The sequence below is a fragment of the Haliotis cracherodii genome, unplaced genomic scaffold (assembly GCF_022045235.1).
Source record: "Haliotis cracherodii isolate W230 unplaced genomic scaffold, xgHalCrac1.p SCAF_11, whole genome shotgun sequence".
NCBI lineage: Eukaryota > Metazoa > Mollusca > Gastropoda > Lepetellida > Haliotidae > Haliotis > Haliotis cracherodii.
The window spans coordinates 37,386,185-37,407,806 of record NW_027266266.1 but is presented as its reverse complement, the minus strand read 5'-3'; the positions used below and the strand labels follow the sequence as shown (position 1 = coordinate 37,407,806).

Here is a 21,622-nt window from a genome sequence, read left to right as displayed (position 1 = left end):
CACCAGAAGTATTTCCTTGTTTTACCCCTTTGCATAAATACATTAAAGTTTGTCTTTTCTGCTCCAGGTGGTGCCAGGGTACTGGGGTTTGAGAGAGGAAGAGTCGCCCCCCTGGAAGAGTAGTCTCCTGGCCACAGAACCTCAGATGCAGACGTTTGAGCTTGAGATGGAAGAAGACCAGCCGCTCGATCTAAGCATGAAGCCACGCGAGCTTGTGGAGTCTCCCTCCCATGGGCAGGTGCTCTCTGGGGAGAAACACCACGGACAGGACTCTCCACTGTGCCTCATCAAAGACTGTGGATGTAACAACCATGGTACCCGACAACGATCGGGTGGCGGGAACTCAGTGTATAATGGCGGGAAGTATGGCCCCCCTCCATCAAATGGAGATCGCCCTATGTTTTCTGATTCACAAAGTGAAATGACTTTACAGTCGAGATTTAATGATAGAAACAATACGTATGAAAGCCAACACATGTGCTATGATCGCGTTGTTGTGCCAAAGCATGACTTGTGTAGGCAGAATGAAGTGGAAGGGGCCTTCCACTATAATCGGGCCACGAACGACGAAGAACGGATGGACTCTAACGCCGAACACGTCCCGTTTGAAGGTATTACTCCAGTTGCTCAAAGCAAATTCAAACCTGTGTTTCAGACTTGTGCCAGAACCCATATCGATCACCCCAGTGTTAACTACAGTCTTTCGTCAAAGTATTATGAAAGTCGCGAGCACTGTGCACAGTCGTTCCTTGATCTCAGCAACTTTGGAACAACGCGGGGTAACTTGTGGAAACCTTGTGGAAACATCGAAGAAGGGTGCAGACCTATACGACGACCTTGGCATGGCGACATGAACACATCTTCTCCTTGGGGACGATCCTGTAGAGATTGGAACGGCAGGGACGTGGCAGAGGGACCCAGGATACATTGGAGACCCTTCGTAGACACACCAACCTCCCACGGCCATCCTTCGTCTCCAACCACGGCGCACCAGCCATCCGTCGACACACTCAAATCCACAAGTACTGGGAGTGTGGTTCCTCAACCAACCACAGCAGGTTCGCTCTCAGGAGCCAGCAAATCCACCCAGCCTAATTCAGGAAGGACGGCGCAGATATCCACTGGCGCCTCTTGTTTGCAAACAACAAGGACTGTAGGGCACTCCTTCGCCTCAACTGTTCCACTCATCTCTAAGTCTTCAGTCCCACCCAGATCGAACTCTCACTCTTCTTCTCTCTCGGCTATCTCGAGGAGCTCTGGTTCGCCGATATTGGTCCCTAGAGCCCCGTACACGTCTATTCGTGTGACGCGGAGCCCCAAAACATTCCACAACGAATCGTTTCGGACAATACAAGATCCGGATCTGAGAGAAGCTTCGCTCAGGCGGTCGCATGATGGCAGCAAACGACATTTGTCTGGAAAACTGGAATTGCAGGAAAAGGAAAACATCGATTTGACGGACAGTGGAACAGCAACTTCCGGTGTGGCCACATCCGGGGGCTTGAAGATGCCCGCCCTGGACTATTTGATCTCAAAGGTTCTGGTAGAGCGGATTGATATTCCTTTTAAGCCGTGTAACACGGAGATAAAGAAGATCTATAATGGCGAGAGTAAAGGAAGACTACGCCTTGTCGATCTCATAGAGCTTCAGGTTGAGGAGAGTCTTAAAGCTTAATGACGTTGTTGTGTAGGGACTGTGTTATTTGTTTTCTTTTCGTCTTTTGACCAATGGAGCAGGTTTATGAGCAGTATTGATGTGTAACTCGGTGATGGCTGATGAGACTCAACCAGGGTGTACTTCTGTATGTGTCTTGCGATGTATGATTGTACATCCGTGATGTGACCGACTTGTATAATGGCAAATGACGTTCTGTAACACTTATAACAAGGAATTGTTGCCTGTGATAGCGACATGTTTCACTGCCCGAAAGGTTCAAATCCTTCCATTTGGGATCATATCTCATGATTATTTGCGTTCGCGCCGTTCACCTTTTGAAGGGAGTTTAGGATTTCTCAATTTTTGATATATGTATCTTGCCATTGAGTGCTTCTTATTAAGGTGACTGTTATACACAGAGAAATATGTCGTATTTATTAATGTAACTTATTATTTTGTTTCAGTTTAGATTGAACGACAGATGTGTGTGTCGTCTGGTTGCTATAAGAACTACTCCTGTGACGTCACTATGACGTCACGGCGATAGACTCGGTGGCGATTGGTTAGTCTCCCGTGTCTTTCATCTATGTACCCAGATCTATTAACAAGATTGAACATGTGATCTGCGAGTCCACCACTCAGTGAGATTTGTGTCGTCAGCAGTGCAATGAAGCATGGAGTGCAATATTTTCATCAAATCTCACTTTTCTATCAAGGTAACTACCGGAGTATTTTAAGGAAACCAATCTGTTTGGTGTTCATGTTTTCAATGGCTATGCTATTAAATGAAAATAAAAGTATTACGTACACAAAGGTCCTCTTACTTTCTCGGTCTAAGTAATCAGTCCTTCAGTTTGCCCACTGTAATAAGTTTGGTCTCAATGATTGGATTTGACCATGTGTGGTTTTTAAACATACCTTCGCAACTGGCACATCAAATTCAACAGTCACGTCGTTTAAAAGTTACGTGGATACTAGTCCATACATAAACTTGTTAACAGTAACAACAATAGAATACTACTGGTCACGCATTGATATCGCAAGTATTTCATAACAACGATGAATTCTGTTTCTCAAGATGTATAAAATGTTGCTGGCAAGCTGACTTTCTGTTAAGGAATCTATCGTCTGTATTCGATAGCAAGGATTTTTCTTACATGTACAAATGCTGAATTGGTTGATAGCAACGATACGTTAAATTATCACAGTAACGTTGGGATAAGGACTGTTATTGACAGAATTTCCTAGAAACGATTATTTCGGATGCGCAAAAAGTATGAACAGAATTTCATGGAAAATATTTTTATGTGCACAAATGCCGTCGTAATTCAAAGGCAACGATACGTCCTGTAATGCTGAACAAAGTCACTATATTTATAACATGGATCATTAATGGTAACTCTCAAGTATTGTTATCTTTTGACCGCAATGATTCATTAAATTACGCATCAAGGCAGAGACCATCTATTATATTGTCTCTGGCAACAAGGTCATCATGTGATCATGTGATCAAGTAATGATTCTGTAAGCGTGATCTATTTTAACCGACTGGTGTAAGGCATTAGTCATAAACGAAACCAGCAGAGCATTTTGCTTTGAGCCTACTGTGTTTTATATTTCAAGATATAGAGCAGTGATTCGAAATCTGTAACTGAAATCGTTGAGAAATGGATGGCTTTTGAGCTTCGGTTGTATCTCAAGGGTGGTCACATGTCACTGTAATATCTCACATCAAGGACGACCTCATTTCATATCTTACGCATTTTGCATACACACAACCCATACCATTCACAAGTTAATCGGACCAATAAGACTTAATTCAATCTGGTGTAAATGTCCTGTAAACAATATCTAAACGGTCCACCCGAGAGAAAATGAAGACAATAGATGTCAAGCACACACCGCTATTCTGACGTCATATCGTTATCCAGGAAAAAAAATACCCGACGCGATAGAGTCAGTTTTTAACAGATAAATTGAGCAAATATCAACTCCACTGATAACATATCTCTGCATTGAAACACAGTTGGTTTGTATCCATGTTACTGAACATCACTACTTGAACCCAAGGCAGTGTGTACTGTTAGCGAAGCATGTGTGTAATGGCAGGTTCCTTAACATAGGCAGAATCACATACAGTGACACATCGTCCTCACGACTATTACTGATATATAAAGTTAAATGGACATTCTACCTTGAATTTGGAAAATATTAGTAATCGATTCTGATTGGTGAAACAGGTGGACAAAAATATTTGTTCAAAAATATTTTTTCACGGTCATTATCGGTAGGCATTTTAATTTTGTTATGGAGGGATATGTGTAGGTACAACGTGCGGAGATGTGCACACTAAAATACTCAAAGTGTGTGTGGCAATACAGTTTTGGAAGAAATTATGACATCAATCGACAAACATAATATATTTTGGAGTAGTTTTGGGGTCATTAGAGAGCTTGAACTTTGACCATCGCCTTTAACCAGACTGTGACGTACTATCCTTTCTACAAAATGCGTGTAAAACAGAACCTTGCTTAAATTTTTAGAGGTACACACTATATGTTAGCTTACGAAGTAGCGATGCTACACACTTTCGATATCGTCATACATACGACTGGGGTGATAAAAGAACTATGTTTTGGCATATGCAGCAGCCTATTTTTGTTTAGAGGCTGAAGTGTTTCGTTATTTAAGATCGACAACCAACGCAAAACATTGGACGCAACCCATAACCAACACCAACGAGCTCGCGTTTTGTTTTATCATGCGGGAGTTGAGATAAACCACCATACAGTGTTTTCAACTTAGAGCGACCTACCTGCACATCAAATCGCAATTAATATAAGCTGGGGACCCCTTAATCTTTTCCTTTTATAATTAGGGTTATGACCCCTTACCTATCATGCTTAATTTGAAATTTAACCGCGGTAAATTGAACATTTGAAACCCCAAGTTGAGAGTTCAGTTCCAAATTCAGTTTAGCGTGGTTAAATCTACGGGTAACCTAGCTAAACACGAAAAACACGTACATCGTATTAATATCCTATTAAGTACTGAGTTATAATTATTCGATTATCCGGAAATTCGTTAACCCGAACATCTTCACTGGGAACGTAATGTCTGGATGAACGGGGCTTTACGGTGTATCGATTGAAGGTGTGACCTTTAGGACACACATCATTAACTACTAAATAATGCGAAGTGGTCTTGATTCCAGTTGTATTATTTCTTTGGTTCTCGGTTTATCGTGGATTGCCCTTGTGTGGATTCCGGATTATATCACAAGCAACTCATCCTCGTCCTGTGGCCGGACCGCCTCCGTGGTGTAGTGGTAGAGCGTCCGCCAGGGGAGCGGAAGGTCCGGGGTTCGATTCCCGATCGCGTCATACCAACAGACGCTGAAAGATGATACTTGTTATTTCCTGGCCTGTCGCTCGGCATTAAGGGGCTAAAGCAAGAACTGGTCGACTCGGAGTCAGTATTCTCTGTCTGTGTGTGGTAGTCATGTAAAACTGCGGCATGGTATCTCAGCACTTTAAATAGCACTATAAAATCGGCATTAGTCCGCACTATTACAAGCAGTCACACACAAACACACACGTGCATGCACGTCGCCATAAAAGTGCAATAATCTCGAACGCGATGTTAAACCTTATTTCATCTCACCTCACCGAAAGGAGCAATTCACTGAATCTCTCAACCACAAACAATAATATTAAAAGCATGAACTACACTAAAAAACAATGAACTTTTCCACAGGACACGATAACCTATACCTTTCTGTTATTTCGGTGCAGCAAAATATTTTTTCCTCACAAAATAATGAAAATACAATACATTGATTTTCCATTTCAATGCACACTTCGGCGCAGAAAGAAACTATTGTTACACAGAAAAAACTCAGAAAGCTATGGTCTGTAACACCATGGGAGTTTATACGCATTTAATAATCAGAGGCATTTTATTCTTATTTGAAACCTCTGATTCAGATCCAATATTTCCAAAAGCATTATGAATAAATGGACAATAGAATGAAATTAATCTTATCGCCCTCTTTTGCCGGATTAATGTCCAGAATCTGGGCACCACAGAGTAGACGAGTGAAAGCCCACTTTGTAAAAAGCATATTGGTCGGGTTTGATTCGAATCTCGGCTTGCATCGATAATGTTTCTTGGTTTGTCAGCACCATACCCATACTGGTAGGTTTCACCGAAGTGGTAAACGTCTAAGACATATTACTTCGGGTTTTCCTCCCATTAAGCTGACACGCCGTGATCCTTTTAAAAGCTGCGTTAAACCAAACTCACTTACGGTACTCACGACAGGGACAACGACACAACACACAAACTGAATAGGGCACTGTTTCTGTCACACACATACAGCGTCCTTGATATGCACATATAGATAACCGCAGCACAGTCAGTCATCAGCAGGGGGATGCATGGTAATTTATGTTTTCCATTGTTTGTTTTACGCTACTCTCCGCAACATTCGAGCTGTATATCGTTACGTGAGCTGTCTGGACCAGACAATCCAGTGATCCAAACGCCTAACGCAACAATGTTTCAGCTAGATGACGGCGGGCTGTACATAATCGAGTCTGGACCAGACCATCCAGTGATTGATATTGTGAGCAATGATCCACGTCTTCGGGATACGATGACAAGACACAACCAAGTCCGATTCATGTTGTCGCCTCTTACGACAAGTGGGGGCACGGGTGGCCCAGTCATTTAAGGCGCCGCGATTCGCTGTGCAGTTCCGTCACTTAGGCACGCCAGAAACCTATGATTGTGGATTCGAATCCCGGTTCGCCCCGAATATATTTCTAGGTTTGTCAGCACCATACCCATACTCGTGGGTTTTACCGAAGCGGTAAACATCTGAAACCTGCATCACTTGGGGCTTTCCTCCCACATTAAGCTGACACGCCGCGGTGTAACTGGAATACTGTTGAAAGCGGCGTTAAACCCAACTCACTCACTCACTCTTATGGTTTCAGTGATACCTATACACAAATGAAATAATTCTGAGACTTTCCTTAAATAGAACGTTCTGGAATAAATCCTAGTTGTTCTGGAAGACCATGTAAATAGTATGACTAAATATTGTCGCGGGCTCTATATATCGCAGCTTCTTTAAATCATCCTGTCAAATCTAAGCACGATATATCATCGTTTGATCGAATACAGGACTCGTTGTGGTATGGCACGGCTTCTCGTAAGTATACACTTTAACTTTTTTACAATAGTCTCTGAAATGTTTTTGAAGTGGAATCACCCCAACCTCCATTCGAAATTGGTTAGAAAAAAAACTCATTTGTTTGGACGATGTCCCTTGACCCAACGCAGGTCGTACGCATACTATGCATAATCCAAAACAGGAAGTGATGTGAAAAGCACATTATCCAAATGTACCACACAACAAAATAGTGATTCCGCGATCATATAGAGTTCCCCGCCCTGAAGTCGCTAATGACAGGTGCTTTGTTTACTGAACTCAGTGAAGGAATTCAGCATTGATCACTCTTAGTTATAACAGATGAACAAAAAAGAAGAAACATTTTCGTATGATTTGTTTGTTTGTTTGTCGTTTAACGCCGCACTCAGCAATATTCCATCTACATGATGGCGGTCATTGACTCGCTCACTTGCTCACTTGGTTGATGCATGTCATCGCATCCCAACTGCGCGAATCAATGCTCATGATGTCAATCACTGGATTGTCTGGTCCAGACTCGATTATTTACAGACCTTCGTCATATAGCTGGAATAATGCTGAGTGCGGCGTAAAACAACAAATGACGAACGGGGCGACGTTGCATGGCTGAAATAGCGCGCGTTCAAAGCAGCTCAAATTTCGCTAATATGCACGTGTTAACGCAGCCTCACTCTGAACCAATATCCACGATGACAAGTTAAAGTGGAAGTCTCATGGGTATATACAACTTTGCAGATATGGATAGATCGTATATATCATCATTAATGCAAATATCATTTTCGAAACATCAGCGTCACTATTAGCAATGACCATTTATGCACCGTACTTGTCTCGTATGTGTTGGATTAAAGGATTGAAATATACTCCTCTTTCTTTCAACAACAAAAATGTGACAAAGGCCATTGACATCACAAATTTAGGTCAATATTCGGTGAGAAACATGCTATTTCTTCAATTGCTTTTTTTGTTCGCGTTACGGTAATTATCTCATTTATTTTGTTGTAAGACTTTTCTTTGTTTAAAATATTGGCTGAAGTGTGATAAAATAAAAAATCATAGTATTTACTTCGTTCCCTCTTGCGATATCGTGAGTTCAAATCGATCAAAACTTTCCGATATGTCTGACTCTTATAAAAACATTCGTTTACGACGTATCGTCGTAGAACCATGCCCCTAAAATTGAAAACTTAAGGAAAATATCTTACAATATTAAAATGATTTAATTCACGTTAAATCAAGGTTGTTCTCCTTAAGCCACGCCTCCCCGTTAGCGCTTGTTTAGATCCCATGCCCCTTATATTGAAAAGGAAAATATCTTACAATATTAAAATTATTTAATTCACGTTAAATCAAGGTTGTTCTCATTAGGGCCACGCCTCCCCGTTAGCGTTTTTAAGCTTCGTTTCGGTTTTTACAAATACAGACCTCAAAATACGTACTTTTGCGTCAGTTTACGTTTTCACACTTTTTTTACATCCATCGCATTGTATTGGCTACGTAATGATGTAAGAAAAATATATCACTATTTTTCATGATTCTTGAACTTTAAAGAAAGTTGTATACATCTGTGTGAGATAGCATCCTTTGTGGCATATAAAACTATATGTGCGTGTGTTATCTATTTCCTGTCTTAATCTGATACTTATTTAATATTAATTAAATCTAACTTCAGAATGCCCCTTGCACAGTGGAAAGTAATACATTACAAACAAATTCATTTAGTTTGGGTTGTAGCAAGATAACCCTGAAATTCACAAAAGTACAAATGTTGCAGAAATGATTCATTATCACTTTGGCTTGACATCTTGACCAATCACTCTCTTTTGTACATATTTACTGTGTCTCCCTTTCTGTGAGATCATATAATTACATGTTCTTGTTCGACAACATTGTCGAATCTAGTTTTTCCTGACCGCTTCTATTATGATTTGTCTATTTGTTGTTTATAGTTCCAGCTATATGGCAATGGCCTGTAAATAACTGAGGCTGGACCAAACAATCAGTGTTTTACATCATGTATAACGGTCCATGTTAACAAACAAGTCGGAATTTAACTTAATTTCGTTATAATTCTGAAGGAACGAGTTAGTCACCACATGGGGTCACCACACTCTGTCCCGATGACCGGTCCAGAATCTTGACCGACGTTTACTTTAACCGGTAACCCGTGGTTGAGCTTCATGGGTATTAAGGTCTCGACATGACAAGGTCACGGCTCAGGGGTCGTGGTTGTCGGTCACTTTCTTTGATATTCCTGACCGCCTTTTCTTCAGGTGAAAATGTAAAGGAGTATGAATCATCCTTTACTTCATCAAACAAACATTAGCATCATAAACGTCCTTCCGTATGCATAACACAGTTTAGATTTGTTAGCGTTTCTCTTTATTATAGACATAGTGAACGGAGATATTAATATTTATTCTTCTATTTTATCTGTATACAATTTGGATGGTTGAAGGAATACTATAATATCTTTTATTATTTTATTCTCAAAAATAGAAACACGACAGGTCGAAGGTCAGGAGGTCTAGGAATTCTCATTAAAAATGAAATAGCACCTTATGTTACTGTTATGCCATCTGACAATGATATGTCCTTGTGGATACGTATCAGTAAGCGACAGTCATTTTCAGGATTTGTTAAGTAATATTCTTAATATACGAGATATTACAAGGTATTTCTATCGTTTAGGAGATTTTAATGCCCATACGAGTATTCTTGAAGATGCATGTGTCATCAACACCGCTGTTAGCCATTCCATTGGTGTAGACGACTCTGGGATGGAGTACTTTAATAATAATGATATTTTTTAATTAAACGACGTGTCGCCAATACGAGTCTCTCAAGACAGGTCTGAACCAAATAGACATGGTCGTCAACTCATTGAAATGTGTAAAACTTTACCTCTTCTTATATTAAACGGAAGATTGGGAAAAGATAAAAACATCGGTGCTGTCACCTGTAAAGACTGTAGTGTTATTGATTATGTCGTGTCATCGTATGAAGCTGTCCCTTTAACCAAAGACTTTCAAATCTTGGACTTTGATTGTTTATATAGTGATGCTCATTGTCCCCTCCAACTGACTTTACTACCTGAGGTACAGGCAGCTGACACTTGGCAAGAGCTACCTGACACACCTTATAACGAAGGGAAGTCACGACGATTCGATATGGACAAACGAGAACGGTTCGTGACAGGTGTTGACCTCCCGCGCATCAACAGCATGACAGAAAAAGCAAGTGCTGCACGTGAGGGTCGAAGCGACCCAGTTTCTGTTATCGATAATGCTGTATCAGAGTTAACCACATTGTTTGTGAATGCAGCTGGTGATGTGTTCTGTACTAAAAAAACAGCTCATAAGTTCAAGTCTAAAAATAACTTTCATAAATGGTATGACCAAGACTGTCGTAATATGAAAAGAATGTACAGGAAAAGAAGAAGAAAATTTAAAGTTTCAAAAAAACCTCTAGATAAGGTTGTGTTACAACAAGTTAATAAAGACAACAAAAGAATCTTAAAGAAAAAGTATTTAAACCATGTGCATTTTATGAAAGGCAAGTTTTCTCATATAGCCCATATAGTGGAACACAGATTAAAGGACCATTTTCTTCAAAATTGGCACAGTGCCCAAACGGCATCATCAAAAGGTTTATTTTATAGTTGTATAAAACTTAAGCCTAGAACAATACTTAACTTATAGTGTAAATATCTCCATTCCCTTGCTAAAATTTCGAACAACTAATCATTTTCTACCTGTAGAAACAGGGAGGTGGAAAAATATACCATTTGGAAGACGACTATGTCATTTATGCAATTCCTCTGTGGGAGATGAATACCACTACCTGCTCAAATGTCCATATTTTACTAATGAAAGAGAACAATATCTCCAAAAATATTACTATACTTATCCAAACTATTATAAGCTCCAACAGTTAATGACTTGCCCAAAGATTTCAACTGTAAGAAAATTGAGGAAATTTACCCGTTGTACATTTAATGCTGTAAACATATATCAACAGCCTGTGTAACATATTTGCTACTTATTGTAACTGTACACCATGTACCGCTGTGAGCGGTCTTATTGGAATAAAAGATGATGAGATGATTAGCGGCGACTCAGTGAGGAGTATTCAAGCTTTACTAAAATGACTTACAAACATGAGTGAGTGAGTGTTGTTTTACGCCGTTTTAATCCATCAATCCATCCATCCACCCATCAATCAATCAATCAACCAACCAACCAACCAACCAACCAACCAACCAACCAACCAACCAACCAACCAACCAATCAATCAATCAATCAATCAATCAATCTTTATTCATGGTATTGATGAGACCAAAGGCCTACAGTACATTGTCTGGGACGTGTTACAAATTCATACATTTTCTTAGTTTCATAGCAAGATAAATGAACATTGATAAATTTCTCACAGTTTCCGTACAATACCATGTCATTTATTTACACAATTCGTTACCATTTGATTGTGGTAAAAATAGGTATTTAGACATTTTGCTCTTAAATCATTATACACTGCACATACACATAAAAACTGATATTCATCTTTGATACAATCAGTTTGACAAATCCTACAAAGTTTATGTTCTCTTGCAATACCTTCATATCTGCCTGTTTCAATAAATAAATCATTTGAGCCACAACAAAATCGTGAAATAACTGTTCTAAACTTATGTAAATTTGCACTTAAAAGCTACGGCCCTAGTATAATAGTAGTCTTAAACGTAGTGTAGTAATTTGTTTTTCTGGAACTGGACGAGGAACCATGCCATTTTTGGAGGTAGATATCTTTTAAGGTCTTTGTCAAACGGGTGAAGAAATGCTGTGGCAGATCTATATGTTGCTGTAACCAAATATAACCATATCCACATTCGTATAACATGTTTTGATGCCTAATTTTGTTTCCCGTGTCTTTCGAAGAGAAGCATCATATCATAACATTATCTTAAAGATGGCATATTTAATAACTTGGCCCAGTAGTTAATAACCTTTAAATAACTATAGATATACATAGGAAACCTTCCGCATTCACCATTGAAGAACTTTTTGCATGCATATAAATGTATTTTTTTAATAACCTCCAAATGTTCTAGTACCCAAATTTCTGATCCATACAATAGAATTGGGTTATAATTGTATCAAATATTATATGTAATTTTGTCCAGAACTCTAAGACATTTTAATATGCCTACAAAAAATTCTTAGCTTGCAATGAAATGTTATGTGCATTCCTTGACCAGGTACATTCTACTTATAAAACACACGCCTAAGTATACGTTACCATTTTTACAAACTACAACCTTGGTTTTATCCATATTTATAGTAATTTTTGACCCGTCACAATAACTCTCTAATATATGTATTTGCTTTTGTAAGCTAGGTATTGTGCTAGAGAACATGACTATATCGTCAGCGAAAAGAAGCAGAAATAATTTAAAAGTTTCGAGACGTAATTGTATTCTATCAGTGCAGTTATTTGGTATTCATTTATGAAAAAAGAAAATAGAAAGGGACTTAATAAACACCCTTGTCGGACACCCATGCTACTTACAAAATTATCCGATATAGCGCCATTGTTCCGGACACACATCTTCACATTTTTATATAGACAACACAATAACTTTCCAATTCTGTTACTTAGCTCATGTCTTTGAAAGAGGGACCACAAGTTAACCCTTTTCACAGAGTCAAAAGCTTTTGCAAAATCTACAAATACAGCATATATCTTCCCTCCTCTCACTGATAGATATCTCTGTGTCATAGAATATAGCCATAAAAGCGTTATCAGTGGTGGAGTATCCCTTTCTAAAACCTGCTTGTGACTCACTTATTTTATCACAAGAATTTGCTTATCTTATTGATAAATGAAGTAAATATTTTGCTAAATTTACTGAAGAGAGTTATGCCTCTATAATTATTAACATCAGTGGTTGGGCCCTGTTTGTGAAGAGGAACAATAATGCCAACTGTTCAATTCTCTGGAAAACATGATCTCTCCAAAATGATATTACAAATAAGCTCCAAATATGGTATTAAACTATCTGAGGAATGTTTAAAAAACTCTGCTATCACATTATCATTTACAGATGCCTTATTATCTTAAAGGTGGGAGATGCTGTCAATAATTTCGTCGCTAGATATTTGACATTTTGCCTCTCAAAAATGGTAACTCATTTTTGCTCTTATATCATATTAACCTTTTACAGAAATTGAAAAGGTTCTGTCGGTGATTGGTATCAACGTGGCACACAACCAACTCCACTCTGGGCTGTGAGCCCACGCTGCTATATAACAGAAATATTGTTGAAGTGCTACAACAGTCGTTATTTATGTGCTTTCACACATCATACAACTTTTCACTTTATATATAAGTGCAATAAAGCTACAATGTCATGTCAACATAGTTTTAGAACGTTAATAAACACATTACAATCGCCGCAATCACTAGTATGTTGATATAAACATTTTTATTACCACAAAGTGGATGAATTGGCAAGCAAGCAAATTTTGCTTTTCTGAATGCCTCTCCAATTCAGGATACATATACAAGTTACAATGTATGAGAGAAATAGCATACATTATAATATCGACATTAAAGATAATTATTGTTATGTAATTGTTATATTAATCGATTGATTTTCGTTACTACAGCAACGTTATTATTTACATCCAGCACAACAGCATCGCAGTACCATATGGCAAGGCCAACATTAACAAAACATCACATGTGTATTACATGCCTTCAATAACTCCCCTACCCATTCTGTAGAAACAATTCTATAGTAATTGTTTTGATCTATTTATATATCCTATAACACATATTCATGTCTATTATAATATGTCTATTTAATACATGTCGTCAAAGTGATGTCGACACATATTTGAAATACACAAACAAAAATTCCGTGGCCGTTTGTACATGTTCTTGTTTAAGTCCGGACTAATACCAGTTTTCTAGTGCTGGCCTACTCAGATATCATGCCGCAGTTTAACCTCCCAATCAGACATAAGAAGGGTAACAACAAGTATATTTTAAAGTGTCTCGCCATCAGTGTATATTACAGTGCATCGGATAGGGTATATACATGCATTTTAATGTCTCACTTACAGTATATATTACATGATATCACATACATTATATATTACAATATCTGACATATAGCATAAGCATATATTACAGTGTCTCACATACACTATATATTACAGTGCCACGGGTACAATATATATTAAAGTATATAGCAGAATGTGTCACATACAGTTTATGTTACAGTGTATCACATACAATATATATTACAGTCAGTATGTTTAAACGTGTTTCGGTATGACGCGGCCAGGGATCGAACCACCGACCCTCCACACCTTAGACTCTCTATCTACTAGAATACGGAAGCGATCTGCTTGAATAAGAATAAGGGGTAATATTTTTCGCTGCAGTCAGCAATATGATCGTACCACACAAACCCGTGATTGATAGCGGTCAGTAATATGATCGTACCACACAAACCAGTGATTGACAACGGTCAGTAATATGATCGTATCACACAAACCAGTGATTGATAGCAGTCAGTAATATGATCGCACCACACAAACCATTGATTGACAACGGTCAGTAATATGATCGTATCACACAAACCAGTGATTGATAGCAGTCAGTAATATGATAATTTAATGGCTACACATTGTAACCACTCCATCATAAGCAGAGATTATCTGAAATCTTTCAATATACATATATGACTTGAAGAGGCTCATTTAAGACAAAATCCCTTGACGGTAAATCTATTAAGTCTAATCCAAATTATTACTTACGTGCACGCAATGACACGACAAGAAATGTTTTCTTACATGTTTCAATATTATGTTCAGGGAGAAGCGATTGCAGCTATAACGTCGCTATGTCATATTATATTTTGGAACACAATTCGTGTCGTGTGATTATTTCGTGAATATCTTTATACATGGACAGCTGTCCACCAGTAAATTTCACCCCACTATCACCTTGCCGTGGGTCTTTAGTCGCTGACCTTCGTGGTATAAATATAAAGATATGTCACGAGTGACCCAAAGAACGGGACACGGTCACCCATTTAGCGGTCATATGGGTGATTTATTATGTTCTACTTCGGATAGTTGCAAAAATGCTGATACTGTATAAAGCAATATTCACTCAATCCTGGAATCCCACTGGTATATTGTCCATGCTTCTCACGTTACGGAGATATGGCTAATTTGTTTCGCAAGTATTTGATTTCGTCAGAGTTTTAGTTGCAAATGCAAGCACTGGAACATCCCTGCGAAGTTGAATGTAATTATATTCCAAGTTAAAGACCTCACCGCGTACTGGGGTACCGAGATAGAGGGATGTTACAAGAGTAACAAGTACCACTTTTGACGTCTTTTGGTATGACGCGGCCGGGGATCGAACCCCGAACCTTCCGCTCCCCGAGCAGACGCTCTACTACTAGACCACGAGGCGGTCTACTGTTTGTGAGACATTGTGATATACATAATATATGTGATACATGTAATGTATACTGTTTGTGAGACATTGAAATATATACTGTATGTGATATACAGTAACATATATTGTCTGTGATACACTGTTATATATACTGTATGTAAGACTCTGTAATGTAAACTGTATGTGATACACTGCAAAAAATACTCCGTGAGAGACATTGTAATATATACTGTATGTGATATACTGTAATATATATTCTATGTAATATACTACTATATGTGATACACTGTACTATGTTCTGTATGAGAGACAATGTAACATATACTGCATGTGATACACAGTAATATATACTGTATGGAATACGCTGAAATATATAATGTATGTGAGATACTGCAACATAGACTGCATGTGATACACAGTAATATATACTGTATGGAATACGCTGAAATATATAATGTATGTGAGATACTGCAACATAGACTGCATGTGATACACAGTAATATATACTGTATGTGAGACATTAAAATGCATGTATATGTATGTGAGATACTGCAACATGTACCCCATGTGATACACAGTAATATATACTGTATGGGAAACGCTGAAATATTTAATGTATGTGAGATACTGGGACATATACTGTATTTTATCTACTGTAATATATATTGTATGTGATACACTGTAACATAAACTGTATGTGACACATTCTGCTATATACTGTAATATATATTGTACCCGAGGCACTGTAATATTTAGTGCATGTGAGACACTGTAATATATGCTATATGTCAGGCATTGTAATATATAATGTATGTGATATCTTGTAATATATACTGTAAGTGAGACATTAAAATGCATGTATATACCCTATCCGATGCACTGTAATATGCACTGATGGCGAGACTCTTTAATATATACAATGTGTGGGATACTCTAATTTATTTTTTGTGTGATATACTCTAATATATAATGTATGAGAGACACTGTAGTATGTACTGCATGTGATACACAATAACATATAGTGTATGTAATGCCCGGTGATCCATACAGTATTTGTGGCACTGTAATATATACTGTGTGATATCCCATTACATATACTGTATGTGATACATTGTAATATGTACTGTATATGAGATACTATAATATAGACAGTATGCGGGACGATATAATATCAAGGCAGACACTTCAAATCTCACTGAAGACATCAAAGTGTTCGCACATGCCGCTGAAGGTATGTTACAAATTAGGCTACACTAGGAAAGATATTCAATAAATAATGAAAACATACCTCAAAGATTACTTTTTCACTAAAGCCCCTTTTAATCAAATTTGATCTGATGCTAAATTTGCATTAGAAAAATCGTATGTACCGATGGTATATCGGCTGTTGTTTGTAAGCCTCCTGTCTGTAATGTCATATGACTGATCATGTTGTGCATCTATTTTTAACTTGACTGTCATGGACGGGCTCGAAATGAGGTGACGGTCAAAAGATGGCGCCTGATTGACTGGTCTCGCTTACCGAGACATTATCACGATTAAATTGACAAGATGTGGTCATTTGTCCATGCAATTGTAAACACAATTAATGTTTTCAAATGTAAGACTTAATTTGAGTGTATTGCGATTGTTATTAAACACGTAATGAGAAATACTTTTTTAGGGGCCTGGAAACACAGTACGCGAGGATGTATAGCGTATGCGCTACACTCTTATATATACTGCATGATAGACACTGTAATATATACTGTATGTGAGACACTAAAATATTTCCTGTATGCGATAGCCTATTATGTATACTGGATGTGAGACTTATATACTATACGTTATATACTGTGACATATACGTGATATTCTGCATGGGATGTGCCAAAGTATAGAATGTGTGTGACATACTGCAACATATACCGTATATTATCTACTGTTATATATATTGTATGTGATAACCTGTAACATAAACTGTATGTGATACATTCTGCTGTATACTGTAATATATACTGACACGAGGCACTGTAATATGTAGTGTATGTGAGACACTGTAATATATGCTATATGTCAGACATTGTAATATATAGTGTATGTGATAATCTGTAATATATATTGTTTGAGACACTGAAATATATACTGAATGTGAGACACTTTAATATATACTGTATGTGAGACATTGTAAAATATAATGTATGTGATATACTGTAATATTTATGTGTGACACTTTAATATATGTTGTATGTGATAACCTGTAACATAAACTGTATGTGATACATTCTGATGTATACTGTAATATATACTGTACGCGAGGCACTGTAATATGTAGTGTATGTGAGACACTGTAATATATGCTATATGTCAGACATTGTAATATATAGTGTATGTGATAATCTGTAATGTATCTTGCTTGTGACACTGAAATATATACTGAATGTGAGACACTTTAATATATACTGTATGTGAGACATTGTAAAATATAATGTATGTGATATACTGTAATATTTATGTGTGACACTTTAATATATGTTGTATGTGATAACCTGTAACATAAACTGTATGTGATACATTCTGATGTATACTGTAATATATACTGTACGCGAGGCACTGTAATATGTAGTGTATGTGAGACACTGTAATATATGCTATATGTCAGACATTGTAATATATAGTGTATGTGATAATCTGTATTATATATTGTTTGTGAGACACTGAAATATATACTGAATGTGAGACACTTTAATATATACTGTATGTGAGACATTGTAAAATATAATGTATGTGATATACTGTAATATTTATGTGTGACACTTCACTATATGTTGTATGTGATAACCTGTAATATATACTGTATGTGAGACTCTCTTATTATTTACTGTATGTGATATACTGTAACATATGCCGTATGTGAAACACTTAAGGATTGACTGTGTATTTTATTCTGTTCATTGTGGTATGAATCGAAAAACCAATGTGCTACGCGGATTCAAACAGTTTGCACATCGTTTTTTTTATTCAGACCTCAATGAACCGATGCTTATAATTAAATTCGACGACGAAAACATGCAATAGTTTAACCAAAAACAGTTGTTTATATCAAAGCAGACGAAAATGACATTCCTGGTGTAGGAATACATACTATGGCGTGAAATGAATCAGGAGACTGTTTAATTTATGCACATAACTTGACATGCCTACAAAGTCAGTAGCCAATGAACGGAGAGTATGATAAAAACAAAGTTCATAGGACCTGTCACTCAAGACAAGAGGCGAAAAGAACCGCAACAGTCAGACTGTAACGAACCGGAACACATATGTTCTGGAGAAGGCGGCTGTTTCAAACGACATAGTCAGTTAGCGCCAAAATTCAAACATTGGTTCAATGAGAAAGGGAAGACACAGATGGAAAAATGCTAGTTAGAAATTAAACTCGAAGACATGAAAGTTTTGGAACCGAGGTGAGCGGTAAAAAACTGGCGAGCGAGCCTTCACGTTTGCTGTTTCATTCCTTCTCGGCCTTCGGTCTCAAACAGTTGTTTGGACAATGAATATGCATGAATTTCGCTTAAAGTCCTGTGCATGACGATACACGTGAGCAGAAAGGGAATTCCCTCAACTGTAATATTGGGATTCCCCGACATTCCGTGGTAATAAAAGTAGTGCGCCTCGGTAGGCGTGGCTGAATTTTTACATTCATTAGGAAATGAATGCAATAACATGTGACCAATTTAGCTAATCAGGATGCAGGTATTTCAGTGAACTCAACGAGAATTTAATTATTGTATGATGTACTGTATTTATATAATGTAACATATACTGTATCTTATACACTGTAATATATTCTGTACGTGATGCATTGTAATTAAAACTGTTATTCAATGTATTGTATACTATATGTGATGTACTGTAACATTTATTGTATGAGATATGCTGTAATATATGCTGCATTAGATACATTGTAATTTATACTATATGTAATATACTGTAATATATATGGAGGTGAGATACACTGCAATTTATACTGTATTTGACATACTGCAATCTATACCGAATGTGATATACTCTGAATTATACTCTATATGCATTCCCCTGATATGTTCTGCATGTGATATACTGTAATATATACTGTATGTGATATACTGTATTATATACTGTGTGTGATATACTGTAATATATACTGTATGTGATATACTGTTATATATACTGTGTGTGTTACACTGTAATGTATACAGCATGTGATACATATACAGATATATAATAACCGTTTCGTGACACTGTATCAATAAAAAAGAAATTAAAGCCTTTGTTTAATGTAACAGCACAACCTTCCACACTTTCCATACAAGAGATACGTTTAGTGGAAAATATACATGTCCCTCGTAATCTTCGAATAGCTGGAGGAAATAAAGTATTCTTAATGTATCTGATATACTCTAAATATATACTGTGTTGGATATCCAGTAAAACACAGAGAATGTGACGCACTGCAATTTATATCCTTATCACTCCGCATAGTGATATTGTCACTCCGCAGAGTGGTGGTATCAGATTTGTGTCACTCTGCAGAGAGGTGGTATCAGATAGTGTAACTGTGCAGAGCGGTGGTATCAGATGTTGTAACTCTGCAGAGCGGTGGTATCAGATAGTGTAACTATGCAGAGTGGTAGTATCAGATAGTGTCACTCTGCAGAGCGGTGGTATCAGATTTGTGTCACTCTGCAGAGAGGTAGAAACGGATTTGTGTCACTCTGCAGAGAGGTGGTATCAGATTTGTGTCACTCTGCAGAGTGGTGGTATCAGATAGTGTCACTCTGCAGAGAGGTGGTATCAGATTTGTGTCACTCTGCAGAGTGGTGGTATCAGATTTGTGTCACTCTGCAGAGAGGTGGTATCAGATATTGTCACTCTGCAGAGAGGTGGTATCAGATTTGTGTCACTCTGCAGAGAGGTGGTATCAGATTTGTGTCACTCTGCAGAGTGGTGGTATCAGATAGTGTCACTCTGCAGAGTGGTGGTATCAGATAGTGTAACTGTGTAGAGCGGTGGTATCGGATGTGGTAACCCTGCAGTGGTGGTATCAGATGTTGTCACTCTGCAGAGTGGTGATCAGATTTGTGTCACCCTGCAGTGGTGGTATCAAATGTGGTCACCCTGCAGAGAGGTGGTATCAGATTTGTGTCACTCTGCAGAGTGGTGGTATCAGATAGTGTAACTGTGTAGAGCTGTGGTATCAGATGTGGTAACCCTGCAGTGGTGGTATCAGATGTTGTCACTCTGCAGAGTGGTGATCAGATTTGTGTCACCCTGCAGTGTTGGTATCAAATGTGGTCACCCTGCAGAGTGGTGGTATCTGATGTGGTCACTCTGCAGAGAGGTGGTATCTGATATTTTAACTCTCTATAGGGGCGGTATCATATATTGTGATTCTTTTGAGCGGTGGTATCTGGTAGTGTTGGGGTATGGGCCTAGTTATTCCACTCCCAAAAATAAAAATAAATTATTCCATAAAATTCTTGAAAAACATACTTTTGCTTCAGACTGAAGCTGAAAAAATATTTAATCTCGCTTTAAAATCCCAGCCCTCTCGCCTGAATATCAAATGGACAGTCCCGAAACTTTGAAGCTACGTCTTGTACATCAACTTTAAACATACCCATCATCTTGTACATCAACATTGAACATACACATTATCTTGTATGTAAACTACCTCTATTTATTATCATGTACATAAGCATTGAAACTCCCTCCATCCATTACCTTGCCCATAAACTTTCAAACTCCCTCCATCCATTACCTTGCCCATAAACTTTCAAACTCCCTCCATCCATTACCTTGCCCATAAACTTTCAAACTCCCTCCGTCCATTACCTTGCCAATAAACATTGAAACTCCCTCCATCCATTACCTTCCCCATAAACTTTGAAACTACCTCCATCCATTACCTAGCCCATAAACTTTGAAACTCCCTCTATCCATTATCTGGCACCTTAACTGTGAATCTCCCTCTATCCATTACTTGCTTATAAATATTGAAGCCACCTCTATCCGTTATCTTGTACATAACTTTGAAGCCAGCTCTATCCGTTATCTTGTAAATAACTTTGAAGCCACCTCTATCCGTTATCTGGTGCATAAGTGTGAAGCCACCTCTATCCGTTATCTTGTACATAACTTTGAAGCTCCCTCCACGCATTATCATGCACTTCAACGCTCGGCCCTGAAAGATATTTGTCTTTCGAAAATGTTATCATCTGCTGCCAAGAAAAGGTATTCGTCGTCTTGCCG

The 21,622-nt window shown here is 38.0% G+C and overlaps 1 protein-coding gene across 6 annotated transcripts in view; it reads left to right on the top strand.

The window, feature by feature from the left end:
* LOC139456463 (uncharacterized) overlaps nucleotides 1-3,021 on the top strand; it is a 52,575-nt gene extending 49,554 nt beyond the window's left edge. For 4 of the 6 annotated variants that reach the window (XM_071238192.1, XM_071238193.1, XM_071238195.1 and 1 more), the window contains one exon: nucleotides 68-3,020. In XM_071238192.1, the coding sequence (XP_071094293.1) occupies nucleotides 146-1,675 (1,530 nt within the window). In that variant the 5' untranslated portion in view covers nucleotides 68-145 and the 3' untranslated portion in view covers nucleotides 1,676-3,020. Of the gene's footprint in view, nucleotides 1-67 lie in introns of all 6 variants that reach the window. The other 2 variants (XM_071238191.1, XM_071238190.1) reach the window with 1 other exon arrangement.
* Nucleotides 3,022-21,622: the final 18,601 nt, after the last annotated feature.